Here is a 17726-nt window from a genome sequence, read left to right on the forward strand (position 1 = left end):
TGTAGACTACTCGATGTTGACCTTGAGCTCAAACAATGTCCGGCCCAGCGCCTCAGTCATGGCCACCCTCGCCGACAATTGTATACTGATATCGTCATCATCCAGAATGTTGGGCATAGAGTCCTCTGACCATACTTCTTCGCAAGACGTAGGAAACAAGGACTTGGGTCCCGTCTTCTGCCGGATCCAGTGCGCCTGGTAGCCTGAGTAGCAGAGCCGTCTGCGCTGCTTCCCCATCCTTCGTTGAATCTCGCCAGGGCTAAGAGCTTCCTGTTCCAGATACAGCTGAGATGGTCGCAAGTCGTCATCTGAAGTTCGTGCACATTCGATGAAATTGTGCATGTTAAAGACTCGACACCAGAGCTGCCATGGATGCTCCTCTTTTCCCCCAAGCTTTAGCGTCCTCTGTATACCCCAGATGATGGCGACGTATCCACGCTTTTGGACGACCTGAATGGCTGGATCTGGCCATGAGTGGGTGCGTAGCACTCGTCGGGTATGGATGGTAAAGTTGACAAAGTGAATACCGCCAAAGTACCGGTCGACACCCGCATGATCACACTTCTTGAAGGTCCAAGGGGATGGGATCTGAGTCGCGCGTGATGTGTATCGGCTGAACGGAGGATGACTTCCGCCACTGTCCATTCTATATTGCATCTCACGGGCTGAGACGACAAAGTACACTGGCCCGGTTGCGGGTCCCCCTTCAAGGGAAGGGTTTGTTCTCACTGCGTTGATGGGGCTCTGTTGTAAGAGAATGCCAACATCTTTCTTGAAAGCTTGGTCAAGGGATCGAGCTATGACAATGGTTGACTTGTCGGTCAAGGTGTGTGTTGATGAACGACCCTCGACGTCTCGATCTAAGGCAAGTTGAAGAGAGGTGTCGTTTTCTCGGGGATTGACAGTAATTATCAGCTGGTGGTAGACCCTTCGGTAGAAATCGACAGCGCCCATGTGCTCAAGTAAGATGGCAGGCCGGGCGAGGTAATCGTCATCGTAGGCGAGATCAAGAATGCCTAACCAAAGCTTCCGGTGGACATCGCTCTCAACATGAGGATCGTAGGCACTGACGGTACAAGGACATATCCAGAGGTTTGTGCGAAGGACCGTGTCTGTAATCTCCATCGGGGCCATGTTTCCGAGAAAGTCAGCTTCGTACCGTCGATCCACGTTGCTAAAGACTCTACGTCCAACGATGCGCTCGGGATTCTTGAAGGTTTCGCAGAGGGGAGCTAAGCAACCTGGGGCTCGCTCCTGGGGAATTCGGCTTGGTCCAGCTTTCCATAGGAGAATGGACTGGTCCTTCGATTGTCTTACTATCGCTTCTTGAAGTCGTAGAAATGCCTTGTCTCCTTCTCCGTAGAGCATCGGCATATTGATGCTGAACAACCCCAGTAAGCAGTATGCAGCGTCTTCTTTACGGGTTGTGACACGGCTGGCTGCCCAGCTCATCTTGACTGAGACGGCAAAGGTGTCAAGAATCTGGGGGAGACAGTCGGGTTTGTGACACTCCATGCAATTGCCGTCGCGGACGGGCGGAGCCGGGTCTCCTCCAGGACAAGCACATCGGGGTTCGGAAAACAACTGAGGCCAGACTCCAGTTCGCTGGCAGACGCGATCGAGTAAATCGCCATCTCTTGTCCCAAATCTGATCCAGTTTTGGTCAAAGAAGTCAACACTCCGTGGCGCGATCAGCTCTTGCAGGGTCCATCCTCGAGTGAACCAACGACTGCTAAAGAATTCAGTGTCATCTGGAGGTAGATCAATTTCCCGGTTCTTTTGCTGAGCGGTGGGTAGATACGAAAACCCGGAGTCAAAGTCGCTTAGATAGACGTAACATAAGGCGGACTGCTGGTACCACTTGAACATGGAGTTGATGGCCTCGGACAACTCAGCGCTGCTGGTCTTGTCGATGCAGCAAGTATCGATCCAGATGTAATCAAAGCCATCGCGCCGGGCCTGGTCGCAGCCTTCCTTGACTTTGTAGAATGAGGCCCGATAGCTCAAGTCGTCGAGCGACAGCTGCGTGATGTCCTGGAAGGAGATCTCATCATCACCCCAGGTATGAGACAAGATGGCATATGGGGGGATGTCGGCCTCGGCACCGTTGAAGAGCTCAAGTCGGCATTTGTGCGCATTCAGAAGTCGCATTTTCGAGGCAGACTCTCCTTTGGAATTTGCGATGCAGGAGAAGGATGCAGGCTGATGATTTGGGAGGCGTGGTTCAAGCCAAGGCTTTTATTGAGAGGCTGAGCTGTGACGAGGCACTGCACCAGGCATTCAGCGCTGACAGCCCAAAGGCACCACCTGATGCATCCTGATCCCTGCAAAGTAGATCATTCTTGTCATTCTCGTGAAGCCACGAATGATGAGAGCTGAAGCGATGATGTAAATACCAATGAATGCCCAAGTGAACGATCTGATGGGTTCATGGTGTTAAGGTTGTAAAGGAGAAGGTGCCCGGGATGGGTGCAGGAAGTTCAGTTCTTGCTGGCTTAGTCATGGGTCTACCGTGGCACATCAACACCTTTAATCCGAGACTGCATGAAAAGAGAAGAAAAGACGATCTACAGAAATCATGGGGGAAGCCGATGCCCAGGTCTAACACAAATGTGCTTCCGAGGGTGCCGTGAATCCCCAGGTTCCACCGTTGCCAAGCCCTCGATCCGATCGCATTCGGGGTCCACACGCCATCTCCTCGACAAGGTTCAGGGTCTCGATAAACGAACGGGCAAATGGTTGGCTGACACTTTAAATATCAAGTGATATAAGCTCATCACGCTCTTTTCTATTTGTATATAGAAGCAATCTCTCCTCTCTCCCTGGGAGACTTCCATCACGACTGCCTTCATGTCCTTCACTTGCCATTGACCAAGCAACATGTCGCAAACGAGCGTCGAACAACTGGAAGTTCCATCTACCCAAGCCGGAGGGCCTCAAAGCAACTTGAAGCAACAAGATGGATCTAATACCCAGGATCGGAATCATCACCAAAGTCAACCCCCCGAGACCGTCGGCGAGGTTCCTCCCTCCGCCTCCAACGATGAACCTACATCATCTCCCCCAAAGTCGAAGCAATCTTTGGCAAAAATCGCCACAGTCATGGCATCTCTTTGTGCCTGTGTCTTCCTCGCCGCTCTTGAAGTAACAATCGTGTCGACCGCTCTCCCTGCCATCGCCTCCCATTTTGCCTCTGATTCGGGCTACACCTGGATTGGAACCTCTTTCGTCCTAGCCCATACTGCTTCAACGCCATCATGGGGGAAGATCTCAGATATCTGGGGGAGAAAGCCGATCTTGCTGATTGCAAACGTCATCTTCTTTGGGGGAAGCCTCATCTGCGCCTTGGTCGACGACTTGGCTGCCTTCATTGCAGGGAGGGCCATCCAGGGCCTTGGAGCCGCAGGCATGCAAACCATGGTCAACATCTGCATTAGCGACATGTTCTCGCAAAGAGATAGAGGATTGTACTATGGATTGACTTCCATCGTATGGGCAGTGGCATCCGGAGTAGGCCCCGTACTTGGCGGCGCTTTTACAGACAGATTGAGGTTAGTGAGTTTGCCTGAATGTCTATTCTGAAGCCTGACTTTGATCTAGTTGGAGATGGTGCTTCTGGATCAATTGTAAGTATAGCATCCCTAAGTTTGTAGCCATTACTAATTGCCTTCAGTGCCGATTACCGCCGCGGTCTTCGTCCTCCTAATACTCACACTTAAGTTGCCCTCTCCAAACACTCCTGTTTGGGCAGGCCTGAAAGCGATCGACTGGCCAGGCAGCTTTCTGATAATTGGGGGCACTCTGATGCTCCTCTTGGGTCTCTATCTGGGTGGTGTCTACGAACCTTGGAACTCGGCGCCAGTCGTCTGTCTGATCCTCTTTGGCATCATCACCGCCGGCCTCTTCATCCTCAACGAGTGGAAACTGGCTGAGTATCCCGTGATACCGGTACATCTCTTTAAAACTTGGTCATCAGCTGCAGCATATGCTGTCACTTTCTTCCACGCGTTCGTATTTATGGGCGTCGCCTACTATCTACCGCTGTATTTCCAGGCAGTCCTTCTCGCAAGCCCTCTCCGCTCAGGCCTTTACCTTCTCCCCTTTATCCTTTCAATAACCGTCACAGCTGCGGCGACCGGCGCATATATCCAACTTTCCGGGAAGTATCTCCCAGCTGTTCATATTGGCCTGGTCATTATGACGCTAGGCATTGGTTTGATGATTGGCTTGGATCTCGATCTCAACTGGTCAAAGTTGATCCCATTCCAAATGGTTAGCGGAATTGGTGTGGGTATGAACTTTGAAGGCCCCTTGCTTGCAGTTCAGACCGTCGTCCCGCACAAGGACGTCGCGGCTGCTACCACGGCTATGAGTTTTGTCAGAACAATTGCCACAGCCATCTCTGTGGTTATCGGCGGTGTTCTATTTCAGAACGAGATGAAGGGCAAGAAGCAAACTCTTGTGGATGGTTTAGGGCCTCAACTTGCCCGGTTTTTCGATGGAGCAACTGCGTCCGCAAGCGTCGATCTCGTCAAGACACTACCTCCAGAGCAGCAACTGATCGTCAGAAGGGCCTTCTTCTACTCCTTGGATAAGATGTGGATCATGGTAAGCTTTTTAAATGAATTCTGTGTAAACTAGCTAACAAGGCTAGTATACGGCATTCTCAGGCGTGGGCTTGTTGCTCGGCTTCTTCATCAGGGCACAACACTTGAGCAAGGAACATGAGGCAGCAGAGCTGGGTATCCGCAAGAATGGCCACACGCCTAACTCAACAACAGACGGAGTGGTAGCTTCGACGGGAACTGGCGAGGAACATGGCATGGGGCGCATTTCTCCCGATCGTGAGGTTCTCCGATTGAGAGACTGATTCGTAGCCGCAAGGGGGAGCGTGGCTTTGAGTGTCAACGGCATTCGCATATTAAATCTTGACTCCCACTGGATAGCCACTGTTTAGATTCTAAAAAGTCATCAAACTTGATGTTGAGTTGTTGAACAAAGGCTATTAACAAGGACTCATACAGCCAGTTGAACTTGTCTAGCCCGATTGCGCAGTTCTAGAACCCTCCGATAAACTAGGCATCACCAAAATCGAATGCGAGATGTGTTCACCCCACCGATATCATCTTCACCATGTGACTACTCAAGTGTCGGGTCTTTGACAACAGAGGCGGCGACACCGGACAGAACCAAACCGGATAGAATGAACCCTGGGAAAAGACGGAAAAGAATCTCCTCAAGAGCCCACTGTATAATCCAGCCACAAACCATCCCGAGAACCCCGCTGCAAACAATACTAATATCGATGAAGGGGATGCCAGAGTAGATGAAGTAGAGCGTTCCAGTAGTAGCAGCGTAGGACCATATCGCAGCCAAAAACATCATTGCTGGAGGGTCCACCCCTGGTCGAGCGAGTCGCTCCATCATCCAACACGATGCTGTCGAGAATAACCACAATATCGGTTCGAGCAACACAAACAGCCCAATCGGCGAGTTCCTTTGCCTATGTTCCCCGAAAGAGTTCTTGTCTTTGTGATGATGTGGGTGCGGATTGTGCTGCTCGATTCCTCCTTCAGGGTCTGGACATCGAGTTTGGCCGAGTTTCTCTCTTAATCTCTGAAGGATGCTGGTTCCGATTCGTTCTTCGGTTGGATTGGACATCTCCTCGTGGTGTATCGGTGTGTTTTGAGGGCTTTCGGTGCTGATAGCGTCACAGAGTTAGAGAATTATGATCAAATGGACTTGGGTCCTACCAGATTGCCACCGCTTTCCCACTCAGGTTGTTGCGCATTATCACACAGTAGGCTGTCGTGTCATTCATTCTGTCCTCTTCCGGCGGCTGGTCTTTTGTTTCATTGAAGATGGAATCCGATTCCTTGCTTTGACTTCGTTGCTGAGCTGCAAACGCCATGACGCATAGAAGCCCTTTCTTGACTTCCGAGACTGGATGAAGTCTGCTGGTGTATTCCCTGGTAGAAGTAATGAGAAGCGGGGGTTGAAACGAGGTCCGCCTCATTCTCAAATCAGGCTGATGCCTCCGACCAACTTGAGCTGCAACTGACGAATAGAATTCATTACTCCCTGGCACTGCCGCAGAATGGGAAGATGGGACTTGAAAGCGACCAAGATAATGGGCTATTCCTGCTTCGCTACTCCTCTCGCAGACAAAGCTTGTCGGCTTCGATCCCTAACCGCAGGTAGGCCCCTGATAATTCTTTGAAGAGCCTCCATCTGATCAGTGAAGGAAACAGACCAGATCTAATCGAACAACTCCCTGCTTGTTATTCGACAAGGTACGAATTCGCGAGGACTGTCGCCATGGAGGGATCTACGAGACACGAGCCTCGACCCTTCGAGCCAAACCCCGACGATGCCTTCGAATTTGAATATACTCCCTTCGCTTTCAGTCCCGGCCATCTCAGCAAACTCGTCAATCCCAAAAACATTCAGGCCTTCCAAGCCCTTAGAGGTTTTGAGAGCTTGGAGAGAAGAAGCTTGAGGAAGGACTTGGAAACCTACCGAAAGGAAAGACTCTCCTTTGCTGAAGTAGCCTCTCCCTATAACGCCCCTATGGGTGACGCTACCGAGCCGGTTCTAACACTCCCATGCAACATTGTCGCTGCAAATAACCAAACGACTTCTAAGTGGCACTCGCGAGATGCATGCCCAGGCATAGTTGAAGGGCAACTTGCCGTCGGAGGTACAAACAGGCGTAGCATGTTCAACGCAAGCAGGCCGAAATTGAGCTCAGAACCTTCGTTTCTCACCACACCCCGTCTGAGGATACCCAAGAACACCTCCAAACTCTTCAAGGTCCGGCGCTCAGAGAAGACCTGTGTGGTCTCTGTCCACGATATTCTGATCGGCGACTTGCTTCTCCTTGAGCCCGGTGATGTGGTTCCAGCTCATGGAATTTTGGTCGATAGCTCAGGAATCGCTTGTGACGAATCTGCTTTGACAGGAGAGTCTGATCTAGTGAGGAAAACCCTGAGCAATGACGTGTACAAAACCTTGAACGAGCCCCTTGAGGATGAGGGTCCGAAGCGAACTGGCAGCAAGGGCCCTTTCATTCTATCTGGCAGCAAGGTAGTTGGCGGGTCTGGTACCTATTTGGTTACAGCGTTCGGCCAGAACAACAGGTCCCTTCGACACCTGGCTTCTCCCCCTGAACCAACCCCTCTCGAGGAGAGTGCCGTTCACTGGTTCAAGCGCTTTGGCTCTGGCCTGGTCGTCAATTGCTTTGACCTCCTCTGTGGCCTCTTCAACATCATTCTTGGCTCTTTGCAGCTCCTTTATGTGCCGGCCAAGCCGGCGCGCGGTGGGAAGAGTGTCTTTAAGACCATCTCGAAGATCGACTTTAAGAAAAGCTGCCCCCCTTTCATCTCTTTGGCCTTATTGATTCCAACTTGTCGAAACCCCAACTCTATAATCGGCCCTATCAATTCCCTGCGGTCGTCATTTCTGGCTCTGGCGATCCTCACTGTCCAACACCGTCGTCGACTTAAGCCTGTTCTCGATCAGATTCTATCACCCTACCGATCTGTTGTTTCGGATGCCAAGAACTCACCATCTGTCAACGTCGGACACCTAACACAGCCCCATTGGAAGTTGGCACTTACATTGCTAGCTTTTCTTCATACCGCCCCTGTGATAGCTATAGCATGGGCACCTACACGCGCTCTCAGAATCGCAAGTGGTGTCACTGCTTCAGGCACCGCCGCTGCAGTTATCCCCCTCCGCACCATCGATGGCGTTCCATCGTGGGCATGGATTTCGTGAGCTTCTCCAAATATTTGAACCAAAGCTCTGGGCTGATGCTTTACACAGAGACTATACGGTCTGGATAATCTGCTTTGCCGCATATCTCACCCTACAGATTCACCACATCCCCCGCCATAGAGACCATCGCCGGCAACTGTCAGTCTCTCCGTGAAACTTCTCAAGCCAAGAGGCACCGTTACTGACAATGATGCTTAGCTATCTCTTCTTGGTGATCCTCCTGGCAGTACACTTTGCCATAGCTCTAGCGCAGAGCTCCCCCACACTGATCGATGGCTTCACCATCTTCGGACCTATGGTGTTGACTATTACCACATTTCTCGTGGCACTTCTCTTTGGTGCCATTGCCGCCATGGAGGCACGAGGCGGCAACGATGGCGTTGAAGAAAACGCCTCCAGCACGTCACATCACCCTGCCGGCATCGCCATGGCCGCTATGGGCATGTGTGCGTGAACAGAATTCACAGAGAAAACTAAAGGACTCTGATTCTGTTTTCGTTAAAATTCCCGACATTGCTTTCAAAGCCTGGATAGGCCTGCCTCTGGGAAAGACGACTGATCACTCTTGGACTAGTTAAGGCGTTGGGCTGTTTATTCTTGGGGTACCTGGGCAACATCAATATACAATTGAGTCCTTATTCGTTTGTCTACCGGTGACCGAAGAGTGGAGGTAGCAATATGCTCTCCGTTGTCGAGCAAAAGCGTTCTTATCTCCAGTTTTGATTCAGAGTCTTAGTCCGTCACAGATTACTAGGGGACCTTGAAACAAATATTCTAATACCTCTTTATCTATTTGCTAATCCTTAGAGTCTATTCTATGCCAACTCTCCCTAAATTTGTACATTAATCTTCAAGTATAGATTCCCTGTAGCATCATATCACCTTGAGAATGCCTTTCTAATTGCCGGCTCTAGACAATCGAGTTACACAGCGATATATGTACAGTGCTCGCATGCTTACCCACACGGCCATTATACGCACCAAACCTACTAACGGTAAGTATCCACCCATCCATGTCCTCTCCCTCCACTCTCACCAACCCAGGCGATGACGATGACGATGACGATGGATGAAGCAGAATTCCCAGTGTCCTCAAACGAGGAACTCGGTTCATCTGTTCTTAACCACCCCTCGGTGTCAGAAGTCTTGTATGGCAGTGATAATGATTCAACACAACCCCTGCTCGCCCGTCATGGGGAACCTCAGCAGCCAAACCAAGCGTTTTTGCGACAGGAAGCCGCCTTTGACACAGAAGCAGCGCGAAGAGTTCTCCAGAAAATTGACAGAGCCATTATTCCTCTATTGTTCATAACCTATATGCTCAGTTTTATGGACAAGATCATTCTCTCTAGTGCTGCGGTTTTTGGACTTCGTGAAGACAACGTACGCCCCCAGTTCCACATCTCGTGCGTGCTGTCGCTGATAAGCTGTATCACAGAAGCTCGAGGGACAGCAGTACAGCTGGGTCGGGAGCGTGTTTTACATGGGATATCTCCAGTGGACGTATCCTACTAATTTACTCGTGACGCGTCTTCCTGCTGGAAAGTATCTGTCTGCCAACACCCTATTCTGGGGGACCGTTGTCACTCTTACTGCTGCATGTAACAGCTTTGGGGGACTCTTAACGGTGCGATTCTTGCTCGGGGTTGCAGAGGCCACCATCACACCAGGCTTCATGTTTCTTACTTCAACCTGGTACACTCGCGATGAGATGCCAACCCGCGTGGGGATTTGGTTCGCAGGGAACTCTGTCGGTGGCTTGGCCGCAAGTCTTCTCGCGTTTGGGGTTGGACACGTTGATAACACCGCTATTCGACCTTGGAGATGGATGTACATCATCCTGGGCAGTACAACCTTTCTCTGGACGATTCCCATGTTCATCCTCCTCCCAGACAACATCTCAAAGGCCAAGTTCCTTACACCGAAAGAGAGGCAAGTCGCTGCCCAAAGAGTAGCATCTGCCGGGACTGGGACAACCGAGAACACGTACTGGAAACAGGATCAATTTCACGAATGTTTGGCTGATCCCAAGACTTGGTTCATTGTCGGAATCCAGTTGCTCACCCAAATCCCCAACGGCGGCTCCCAAAGCTTCGCCAACATTGTTGTGGAATCGTTCGGGTTCACCAATCTGCAGTCCACGCTCATTAATATCCCTTATTCCTTGTTGTCGGCTGGCATCATTGCTGGAAGTGGGTACCTCGCTGGCCGCTTTCGAACCTGGAATTGCGTCCTGATCATCGCCGTTATTTTACCATGTGTCTTGGGAAGCGCCATCATCTACAACCGGGGCCATTTACCTCACGGAGTGCATCTCTTTGCTTACTTTCTCTTATCAAGCGGCTCTGCCGCGATGCCTCTGAACATGGCCCTAGTCCAATCCAACTACCGTGGCGTCACGAAGAAAACGACCATTACAGTAATGCTTTTTATCGCCTACTGTAACGGGAACATGGTAGGGCCGCATTTCTTTCGCGAATCTGAAGATCCGCTCTACGAGACTGCCTTCAAGGCCATCATGGTCTGTTATAGTTTGGCTATCATCTGTGCTGCAGCCCTAAGAGTTTATCTCGGTCGGCTCAACGCAAAGAGAACGCGGGAGGAAGGGATTTTAGGCAGTGCAGGATCTGGCGGCGTTTCGAGAGATGACGTTGGTGACGACTCTGAAGACATCACGGACTGGCAAGCAGTTGGCTTCAGATATCGACTTTAGCGATCTCAGAATGGACTCTGAGTAGGAAATCCCCATACTTAATAACTAACATGAAGTATAAGCATACAAAGTCCTTTATACGGAGAGAAATCTCTAGACTTCCTCCTGCGCACCGCCGAAGACGGTGTCGAGGTTGCTGCCCAACAGAACAAAGGGATCTCGGCAGCTTGTGCATCAGAATCTCACGCCACGACGACACAGCTCAAACCTTTGCAGGCTTTCCTGCGCAAGGACAAATTCAACACCCAGGTTTCGCATTAACAGCATTACAGAGCATTATTCACGCTTACGCGTGAATCCAGCGCACTCAGGTCTGACTGGCCAAGCAGGCTGCTCCACATCACGTGTCGTGTACTGGTAAAGCCGGCTCCACATTTCGCCGACCCCGAAGTCGCCCCAGATTCATTTCAAACCATCAAACAGCAGCCACTTCTGCCCCCGACACTGCAAACAAAGTCCAGCATCACCAACTGGACCTTTTTCCTTCATTTTACCCTGAGCGTATCGATTTTGATCGCGAAAAGTTTGACAGAATGTCGTGGAGAAATCAGGGGATCACGGGATCTAACAACATCCCTCTGGGCAAGCGCCGCTTTGCAGAAGAAGATGGCCCCGATGGGTTTGTCGATGGCGACCGTGACTTGAAGCGCGGACGCGACCCCGAGCCACGAAGCGAAGCCGACGGACCTCGACGACGCAAGAAGCGAAACAGATGGGGTGATGCATCCGAGAATAAGGCCGCTGGCCTCATGGGACTGCCCACTGCCATCTTGTCCAACATGACGAGCGAGCAGCTCGAAGCCTACACCCTCCATCTGCGCATCGAAGAAATCTCCCAGAAGCTGCGCATCGACGATGTCGTCCCAGCAGATGGCGACCGGTATGTTTGCAACCATGCTTGATCCCTCCTGTTCATTACTGACGTTGCACAGATCGCCTTCGCCTCCACCTCAGTACGACAACCACGGTCGACGTATCAACACGCGAGAATACCGTTACCGCAAGCGGCTCGAGGACGAACGCCACAAGCTGATCGAGAAGGCCATGAAGACCATCCCTAACTATCACCCACCACAGGATTACCGTAGACCGACCAAGACGCAGGAGAAGGTCTACGTTCCTGTCAACGATTACCCGGAGATTAACTTCAGTATGATTGCTAACCCTTTAACCCTACTTACCAATGTCTTATCCCTGTTTCCCCTTTGGAGTTTGATCAGACTCACCATGACACCTTTGGGTGTCTTTGAGAGGCCTGGTCCTTCATCAATCGGACTAACCCTTCACTCGTTCACCTAATCTTTGCGAACTGCACACTGACACTAGCTCTCTCCCACTCAAGTTGGTTTACTTATCGGACCCCGAGGTAATACTCTGAAGAAGATGGAGGCAGATTCAGGTGCCAAGATTGCTATTCGTGGCAAGGGCTCCGTCAAGGAGGGCAAGGGTCGGTCTGATGCCGCTCACGCCAGCAACCAGGAGGAAGATCTGCACTGTCTCATCATGGCCGATACCGAAGAAAAGGTCAACAAGGCCAAGAAGCTCATTCACAATATCATTGAGACTGTAAGTTGACTGTCCAGCTACACAGTTGCTTGTACTAACATTCCTAGGCTGCTTCTATCCCTGAAGGCCAGAACGAGCTCAAGCGCAACCAGCTCCGAGAACTCGCCGCACTCAACGGTACCCTCCGAGATGACGAGAACCAGGCTTGCCAAAACTGTGGCAAGATTGGCCACCGCAAGTATGACTGCCCTGAGCGACAGAACTACACTGCTAGCATCATCTGCCGTGTCTGTGGTAACGCAGGCCACATGGCCCGTGATTGTCCCGACCGCCAGCGTGGTGCTAGCTGGCGTAATAACGATATGGGCGGCCGTAGTGCTGGTCGCATCGGCGGTGGGGATGCTGTTGATCGCGAGATGGAGGTAAGAATTCCTGGTGTACCAAACACGACTCAAATACTGACTCTGTACAGCAACTCATGCAAGAGCTTGGCGGAGGTTCTTCCAACGGACCTCCTGCGCGCATCGAGGCCGGCCCTGGCAGCAACGGAGACGCGAAGCCCTGGCAGCGTGGCCCTACTGGAGGACCTGCGCCTTGGCGTTCTCGCAACCATGATTCTAACAACGAGGGAGGTTCATCGGCTCCCTGGAGAGACCGCGGCGGTCGCAACCAGGATCACCACAGCGGCAGCAACGGCGGCGACAGCTACTACGGCCAAGGTTACGGCGGATCTTCCGGTGCCGCCGCGCCATGGCAACAACAGGCTCCCGGAACTCAGGGTGGGTATGCTGGATATCCTGGTTACGGCAGCTATGGAGCCGCTCCTGGAATGGGCGCTCCTCCTGGCCTTGCCGCTGCTCCTGGCGGCGCTCCTCCACCTCCTCCGGGTGCTCCCCCTGGCCTGGGAGATATCAACGCCTTCATCCAGCAGTACGCTGGAGCGGCGCCTCCCCCACCACCTCCTTCGGGCGATGCTCCCCCTCCTCCTCCCAGTGACCAGCCTCCACCCCCACCTCCCGGTGCCTAGATGAGGACAAGACTAACCGCCGTTGCTGAACATGGCACACTTCTGACACCACGTAAGGTTTTGGCCAGACAATAGGAGAAGTCTGGAGTATATCAGACTGGACCGGAGGATAACACGGGACCGGGCGATGCCTTTGACTGGGTTTGCAACTAACCACTGCGACTGAAAATTGTCTTACAATTCGTAACAACGTTCTTGACGGCAAACTCATGTATTGCAGCTAGTCAGAAATCATCCAGCGGAAAACGGACTAATCGCGTAGGCAAAATGTATTGATTGTTTTAATTGTCTTTAAAAATATGGTTCGTGATGTCGACTATTGCGACTCTTGAATAGACATGACATCTTGATTGTGCCTTGGTTGTGCCCAGGTGATAGCCTCAAGTTCCCTGTTTATGCACCCTATTTTATGCAAATCATCCAAGCCTAAGACCCCGCATGCAGCGGCTTTGGCGTCATTGTACGTACCTCACCCGAAACGGGGAGCTTGGGCCATGTGACAAGGGGAGCAACGCAATCGCCGCCGTCGCACCTGCCTCATCTCGAGTCCTACGACTTCACCTACAGCGATTCGTTTGGGCGTTCTCATTCTCAAGGAAGGTGCTGAACGGCGTCGCGAGTGATCTACGGCGAGGAAGGCGCATCTTTTAGAGCGCGTCTCATCTTCTGCGTCTCCCTTCAGCTTCGTCGGATGACAAAGCTCATCTGACTGATCTCAGCAAACTCCAGCCTTCGTGTCTCATCTTGACTTCTCTCTTCCTTGTCCTACGTGCTCCGTCTGCCTCTATCCCTACCATTCTACGCGTCGATTCGCAGTCTTACGATGATCCTGAAGAAATAGAAGGCATCCGTTTATTCACCTCGTCCCGCTTCTCGCCGGCGCATTGACATTCGCGCTTCTCATGATCTTCAAGCAGAACCCTCAGCCTCAGTGATTGAATCGACTCATCGCTGAACAGCGAGGCAGCAATCATGCGCTTCCAAAACCCCTTCGCCTTTCGGTCGGGTCCGGTCTCATTCTGGACCACCGTCATCTACCTCGCCCTCGTCATCCCTCTTATCTACGTCCACGAGACTGTCCCACCAGCTCCTTCGGATCGCTCGCTCTACCAAGGCCTCAACTTGACCGAGGCGTGGTTGGATCTTCAAACGATAAGCCGCGCATTCCATCCGTACAACAGTCACGAGAACGATGTAGTTCGGCAATTTCTCATCGATCGCACCAAGGAGATTCTGGATCGCAACAGCATGCCCTACACGACTGAGACGATTGGTGGTGTGGATTGGCACACAAGGCGCGTCCTCATTGCGCATGTCGACAAAGACACCAAAACTAACATCTCACAGGACCGCTTTTGCGCGAACTCAAGATTCGGACCTCAATTCTCGTGATGAGTTCATCCAGTCTCGGCCTCGCGGGGCCACTCTTTTCGACGACAAAATCTCCAACGTCACCTGGACCTACAACACAGCCAGGCCTACTGGTACCAACATCGCTAAGGGCACTTGGATGGGGCAGTACTTTGAGGGGAACAACTACTACGTTTACATCCATGGCAAAGATGACCCCGAGGGCGAGTGGTGGCGCTCAGAATCGGCTTACAAGAAGTTCCGCGGCCAAGGTGGTGTCCTCGTCAACTGCCATTTTGACTCGTGAGTTACGATGATCATCCTCTTGCACTTCGCTCACATTATTACAGGGTCTCTACTGGCTACGGAGCTACTGATGACGGCATGTCTTGTGTGTCGATGCTCCAGCTGCTGAGCTACTTTACATTGCAAGGCCGTCAGCCCAAGAACGGCATTGTTTTGCTCTTCAACAATGCTGAAGAAGATGGTCTTCTTGGTGCCCGAGCCTTTGGCTACAGTCCTCTGCTGCACTTCACACATACCTTTGTCAATCTTGAAGGTGCCGGAGCTGGTGGCCGTGCCATCCTCTTCCGAACTACCGACTTGCAAGCTGCCAAGGTGTACGCCAAGAGCCCTCATCCCTTTGGATCTGTTGTTGCTGCCAACGCTTTTGAGAGAGGTGTCATCAAGAGTGCGACCGATTACGAGATCTTTGCCGACATTTTCGGACAGCGTGGAATGGACATTGCCTTTTACGCTCCTCGCGCTCGGTACCACACCAACCAGGATGATACTCGTCACACCTCTGTTAACAGCATTTGGCACATGCTCTCGGCGGCCCTTGCATCGACTGAGAGGTTTTCACAGATTACCGGCACTACATTCCATGGCGATCGATCTGATGGAAAGTCTGACCTTGTGCAGAATGGTAAAAAGGCCGAGGGTGTGTGGTTCGACATTTTTGGCTCAGCTTGGGCTGTCTTTGCGCTTAGGGGGCTGTTTGCATGGTCTCTAACGCTCCTCGTCGCCACACCCTTGATCCTGGTTGCCGTCACTTATATTCTGGCGCGGAAGGACAAGTACTACTTCTTTTCCAGAGACATCAAGATGCATCACGACATTAATGATGACCCGGTGGTGCTGGGTGGCTGGAAGGGCTTCTTGCGCTTCCCGTTTGCCCTCGCCTTTGCAGGGGCCCTTACTATTGCGTCTACTCTTCTTCTTGCTAAGTTCAACCCTCTCATCATCTACAGCAGCCCTTATGCTGTGTAAGTAACCCCGAAACTTAGTCTAGGTAGTTCACTAACATGCTATAGTTGGTCCATGACTCTCTCGCTCTTCTACTTTTCGTTTTGGCTTATCATGCGAGGGGCCAGTTTTGTTCGCCCGAGCGCCCTTCACCGTGGATTTGTTCTTATCTGGCTCTTTGCTCTTGGCTGGGGGTTGCAGGTTGTGGGTGCTGTGGCAGAGGATCGCATGCACATTGCCGCCCTATATGCGACTGTGTTCCTCCAGTCTGCTGTCTTCCTAGCCTTGTTCATCTCTCTGTTGGAGCAGTTCGCCCTTCTTGGAAAACACGATTTTGCCATGCAGCTTCATGATGCCCATCAGGCACGAGATGTCTCAAGCCATGGCACTGACCACGAATCGCGACCTCAGCCCGAGGAGGAACCTACTCAGCCTGAGGGCGACGACGACGCATCCGAGGATGCAACGGAGACAACACCGCTCAGAGCGAACGAGCCAGGCTATGGATCCAGCACTAGGACATCGTTTGCTACCACCTATCGTCGCTCCGTTGCTGAGAACGCGCCCTCCCCGCCTAGGATGCGAAGATATCAACCTTACGAACATGAGCAATCGTGGTCGGGGCGACTCCCTTCTTGGACTTGGATTATCCAATTCCTTCTCTTGGCCCCTGTACCTGTTATCTTGTTTGGCAACCTCGGCCTAGTTGCTATGTCTGCTTTGCAGATGACAGGCACAGATGGTGGCAGCCTCCTAGTGCCCGTGCTGTCTTTGGGTATCGTGAGCATTTTCCTCTTGCTCCCGCTCACGCCCTTTATCCACCGTGTCTCGCATCATGTCCCTATGTTCTTGTTGTGCGTATTCGCAGGCACCTTCATCTACAACCTGGTGGCATTCCCGTTCTCAGACAGCCATCGCTTCAAGTTTTACTTCCAGCAGGTTGTTGACCTCGATAATGGAACCGACACTGTTTCCATTGTGGGACTGGAGAAGTTTTCGCGCTCAGTCATTAAGTCATTGCCGAGTGCTAGCAGTCAGGACATTAAGTGTGAGAAAGCTGTTGGGCGAGATCTCATGGAGTGTCTGTACGACTCATCTACTCTGTCCCCTCACTTGGTCGAAGGCAAGACACCTAGAGAGTTGATCACGTTTGAGACGGTGGATGGCACGAACGCGTCGAAGGGACGACTCCGAATTGATGCCTTGGACTCGAGACTTTGTTACCTTCACACGTCACGACCGATTTACGGCTTTGCTGTTGATGGCGGAGCCGCAAGAGATCCTCGCTTTGGCGGATTCCCCTCAGAGGGTTTTAAGACCATCCAACTTTGGCGACGTGATCGGGATCGACCTTGGACTGTGAATCTCTATCTGGACGAGCACGCTCAACAAGCTGACAAGTCTTTTGAGGGAGGGCACAACAAGCAACTTGGAGATGGCTCAGTCGTGCACCGCCGGGCGGATGATCCTCTCGAAGTGACGGTTCGGTGTGCTTGGAGCGATGCCAACAAGCCTGGAACCATCCCGGCGCTTGATGAGCTTCTTAAGTACATGCCGACTTGGGCTGCCGTTACCAAGAAGAATGTTGGATTGGTGGAAGTTCACAAGACGTACAAAGTTTGAGTATGAGACGTGTTGTTTGAGCCGTATAAGGCTATCGGCAAGGGTTGGATTCGCGTATGGTTAGAGTGACTGAGATTTGGGTTTGCGAGCGTCGGCGTTGGCCACGCCTGGAGTTTGGGATTGGCTGCTTGGGTACGACCTACTGTTGATTAAACACGAAGCATAAACAGCTACCATTGGGGTTGTCAGATAATACAATCGCATTGATCAAAAGCTCGCCCAAGAGGTGTCTTTGCTCCGTCTCAGGCTAAGATCCTAAAGCCCGGTAATTATCATTGTGACAGCAGGTAGAAATTCCTAGTCTCGTCCTTTCAAAGTCCGATGTTCATATAAGCATTTGATGTGAAGCATTCATAATTCGTGATATTGTTCCGATCTCGGTTTGTTTGATAGGCGCAACTCTCGGGTAGCTCGGGTTACCCACCAAGTGCATCTTGGCGTAATCCACTTCCTCGGGCGTTGATTTAACTTCAACAACGT

General features: G+C 51.8%; 5 protein-coding genes across 5 annotated transcripts; 4 read left to right on the forward strand and 1 right to left on the reverse strand.

Moving 5' to 3' along the window:
• Nucleotides 1-6: 6 nt before the first annotated feature.
• Nucleotides 7-2151, reverse strand: NCS54_01239900 (HET domain-containing protein; the record flags this gene model as incomplete). The annotated part of the gene is made up of 1 exon (XM_053157633.1): nt 7-2151. One exon carries the CDS (start codon nt 2149-2151, stop codon nt 7-9), a length of 2145 nt encoding a protein of 714 aa, XP_053013608.1.
• A 729-nt stretch (nt 2152-2880) lies between these two features.
• On the forward strand, nt 2881-4870 carry NCS54_01240000 (MFS domain-containing protein; the record flags this gene model as incomplete). The annotated part of the gene is made up of 4 exons (XM_053157634.1): nt 2881-3551; nt 3601-3626; nt 3674-4608; nt 4655-4870. 4 exons carry the CDS (start codon nt 2881-2883, stop codon nt 4868-4870), a joined length of 1848 nt encoding a protein of 615 aa, XP_053013609.1.
• A 3974-nt stretch (nt 4871-8844) lies between these two features.
• Nucleotides 8845-10492, forward strand: NCS54_01240100 (MFS domain-containing protein; the record flags this gene model as incomplete). The annotated part of the gene is made up of 2 exons (XM_053157635.1): nt 8845-9162; nt 9218-10492. The coding sequence occupies 2 exons, from the start codon at nt 8845-8847 to the stop codon at nt 10490-10492; spliced, it is 1593 nt and encodes a 530-aa protein (XP_053013610.1).
• Nucleotides 10493-10938: 446 nt separating this feature from the next.
• On the forward strand, nt 10939-13025 carry NCS54_01240200 (Branchpoint-bridging protein; the record flags this gene model as incomplete). Its single annotated transcript, XM_053157636.1, has 5 exons — nt 10939-11372; nt 11425-11642; nt 11835-12058; nt 12106-12420; nt 12471-13025. Exons 1-5 carry the CDS (start codon nt 11026-11028, stop codon nt 13023-13025), a joined length of 1659 nt encoding a protein of 552 aa, XP_053013611.1. The 5' UTR covers nt 10939-11025.
• A 972-nt stretch (nt 13026-13997) lies between these two features.
• Nucleotides 13998-17246, forward strand: NCS54_01240300 (Vacuolar membrane protease; the record flags this gene model as incomplete). The annotated part of the gene is made up of 4 exons (XM_053157637.1): nt 13998-14320; nt 14373-14678; nt 14726-15643; nt 15692-17246. 4 exons carry the CDS (start codon nt 13998-14000, stop codon nt 17244-17246), a joined length of 3102 nt encoding a protein of 1033 aa, XP_053013612.1.
• Between the last annotated feature and the right edge of the window lie 480 nt (nt 17247-17726).

Source organism: Fusarium falciforme, chromosome 10 (genome assembly GCF_026873545.1).
Source record: "Fusarium falciforme chromosome 10, complete sequence".
In the NCBI taxonomy this organism is placed as follows: domain Eukaryota; kingdom Fungi; phylum Ascomycota; class Sordariomycetes; order Hypocreales; family Nectriaceae; genus Fusarium; species Fusarium falciforme.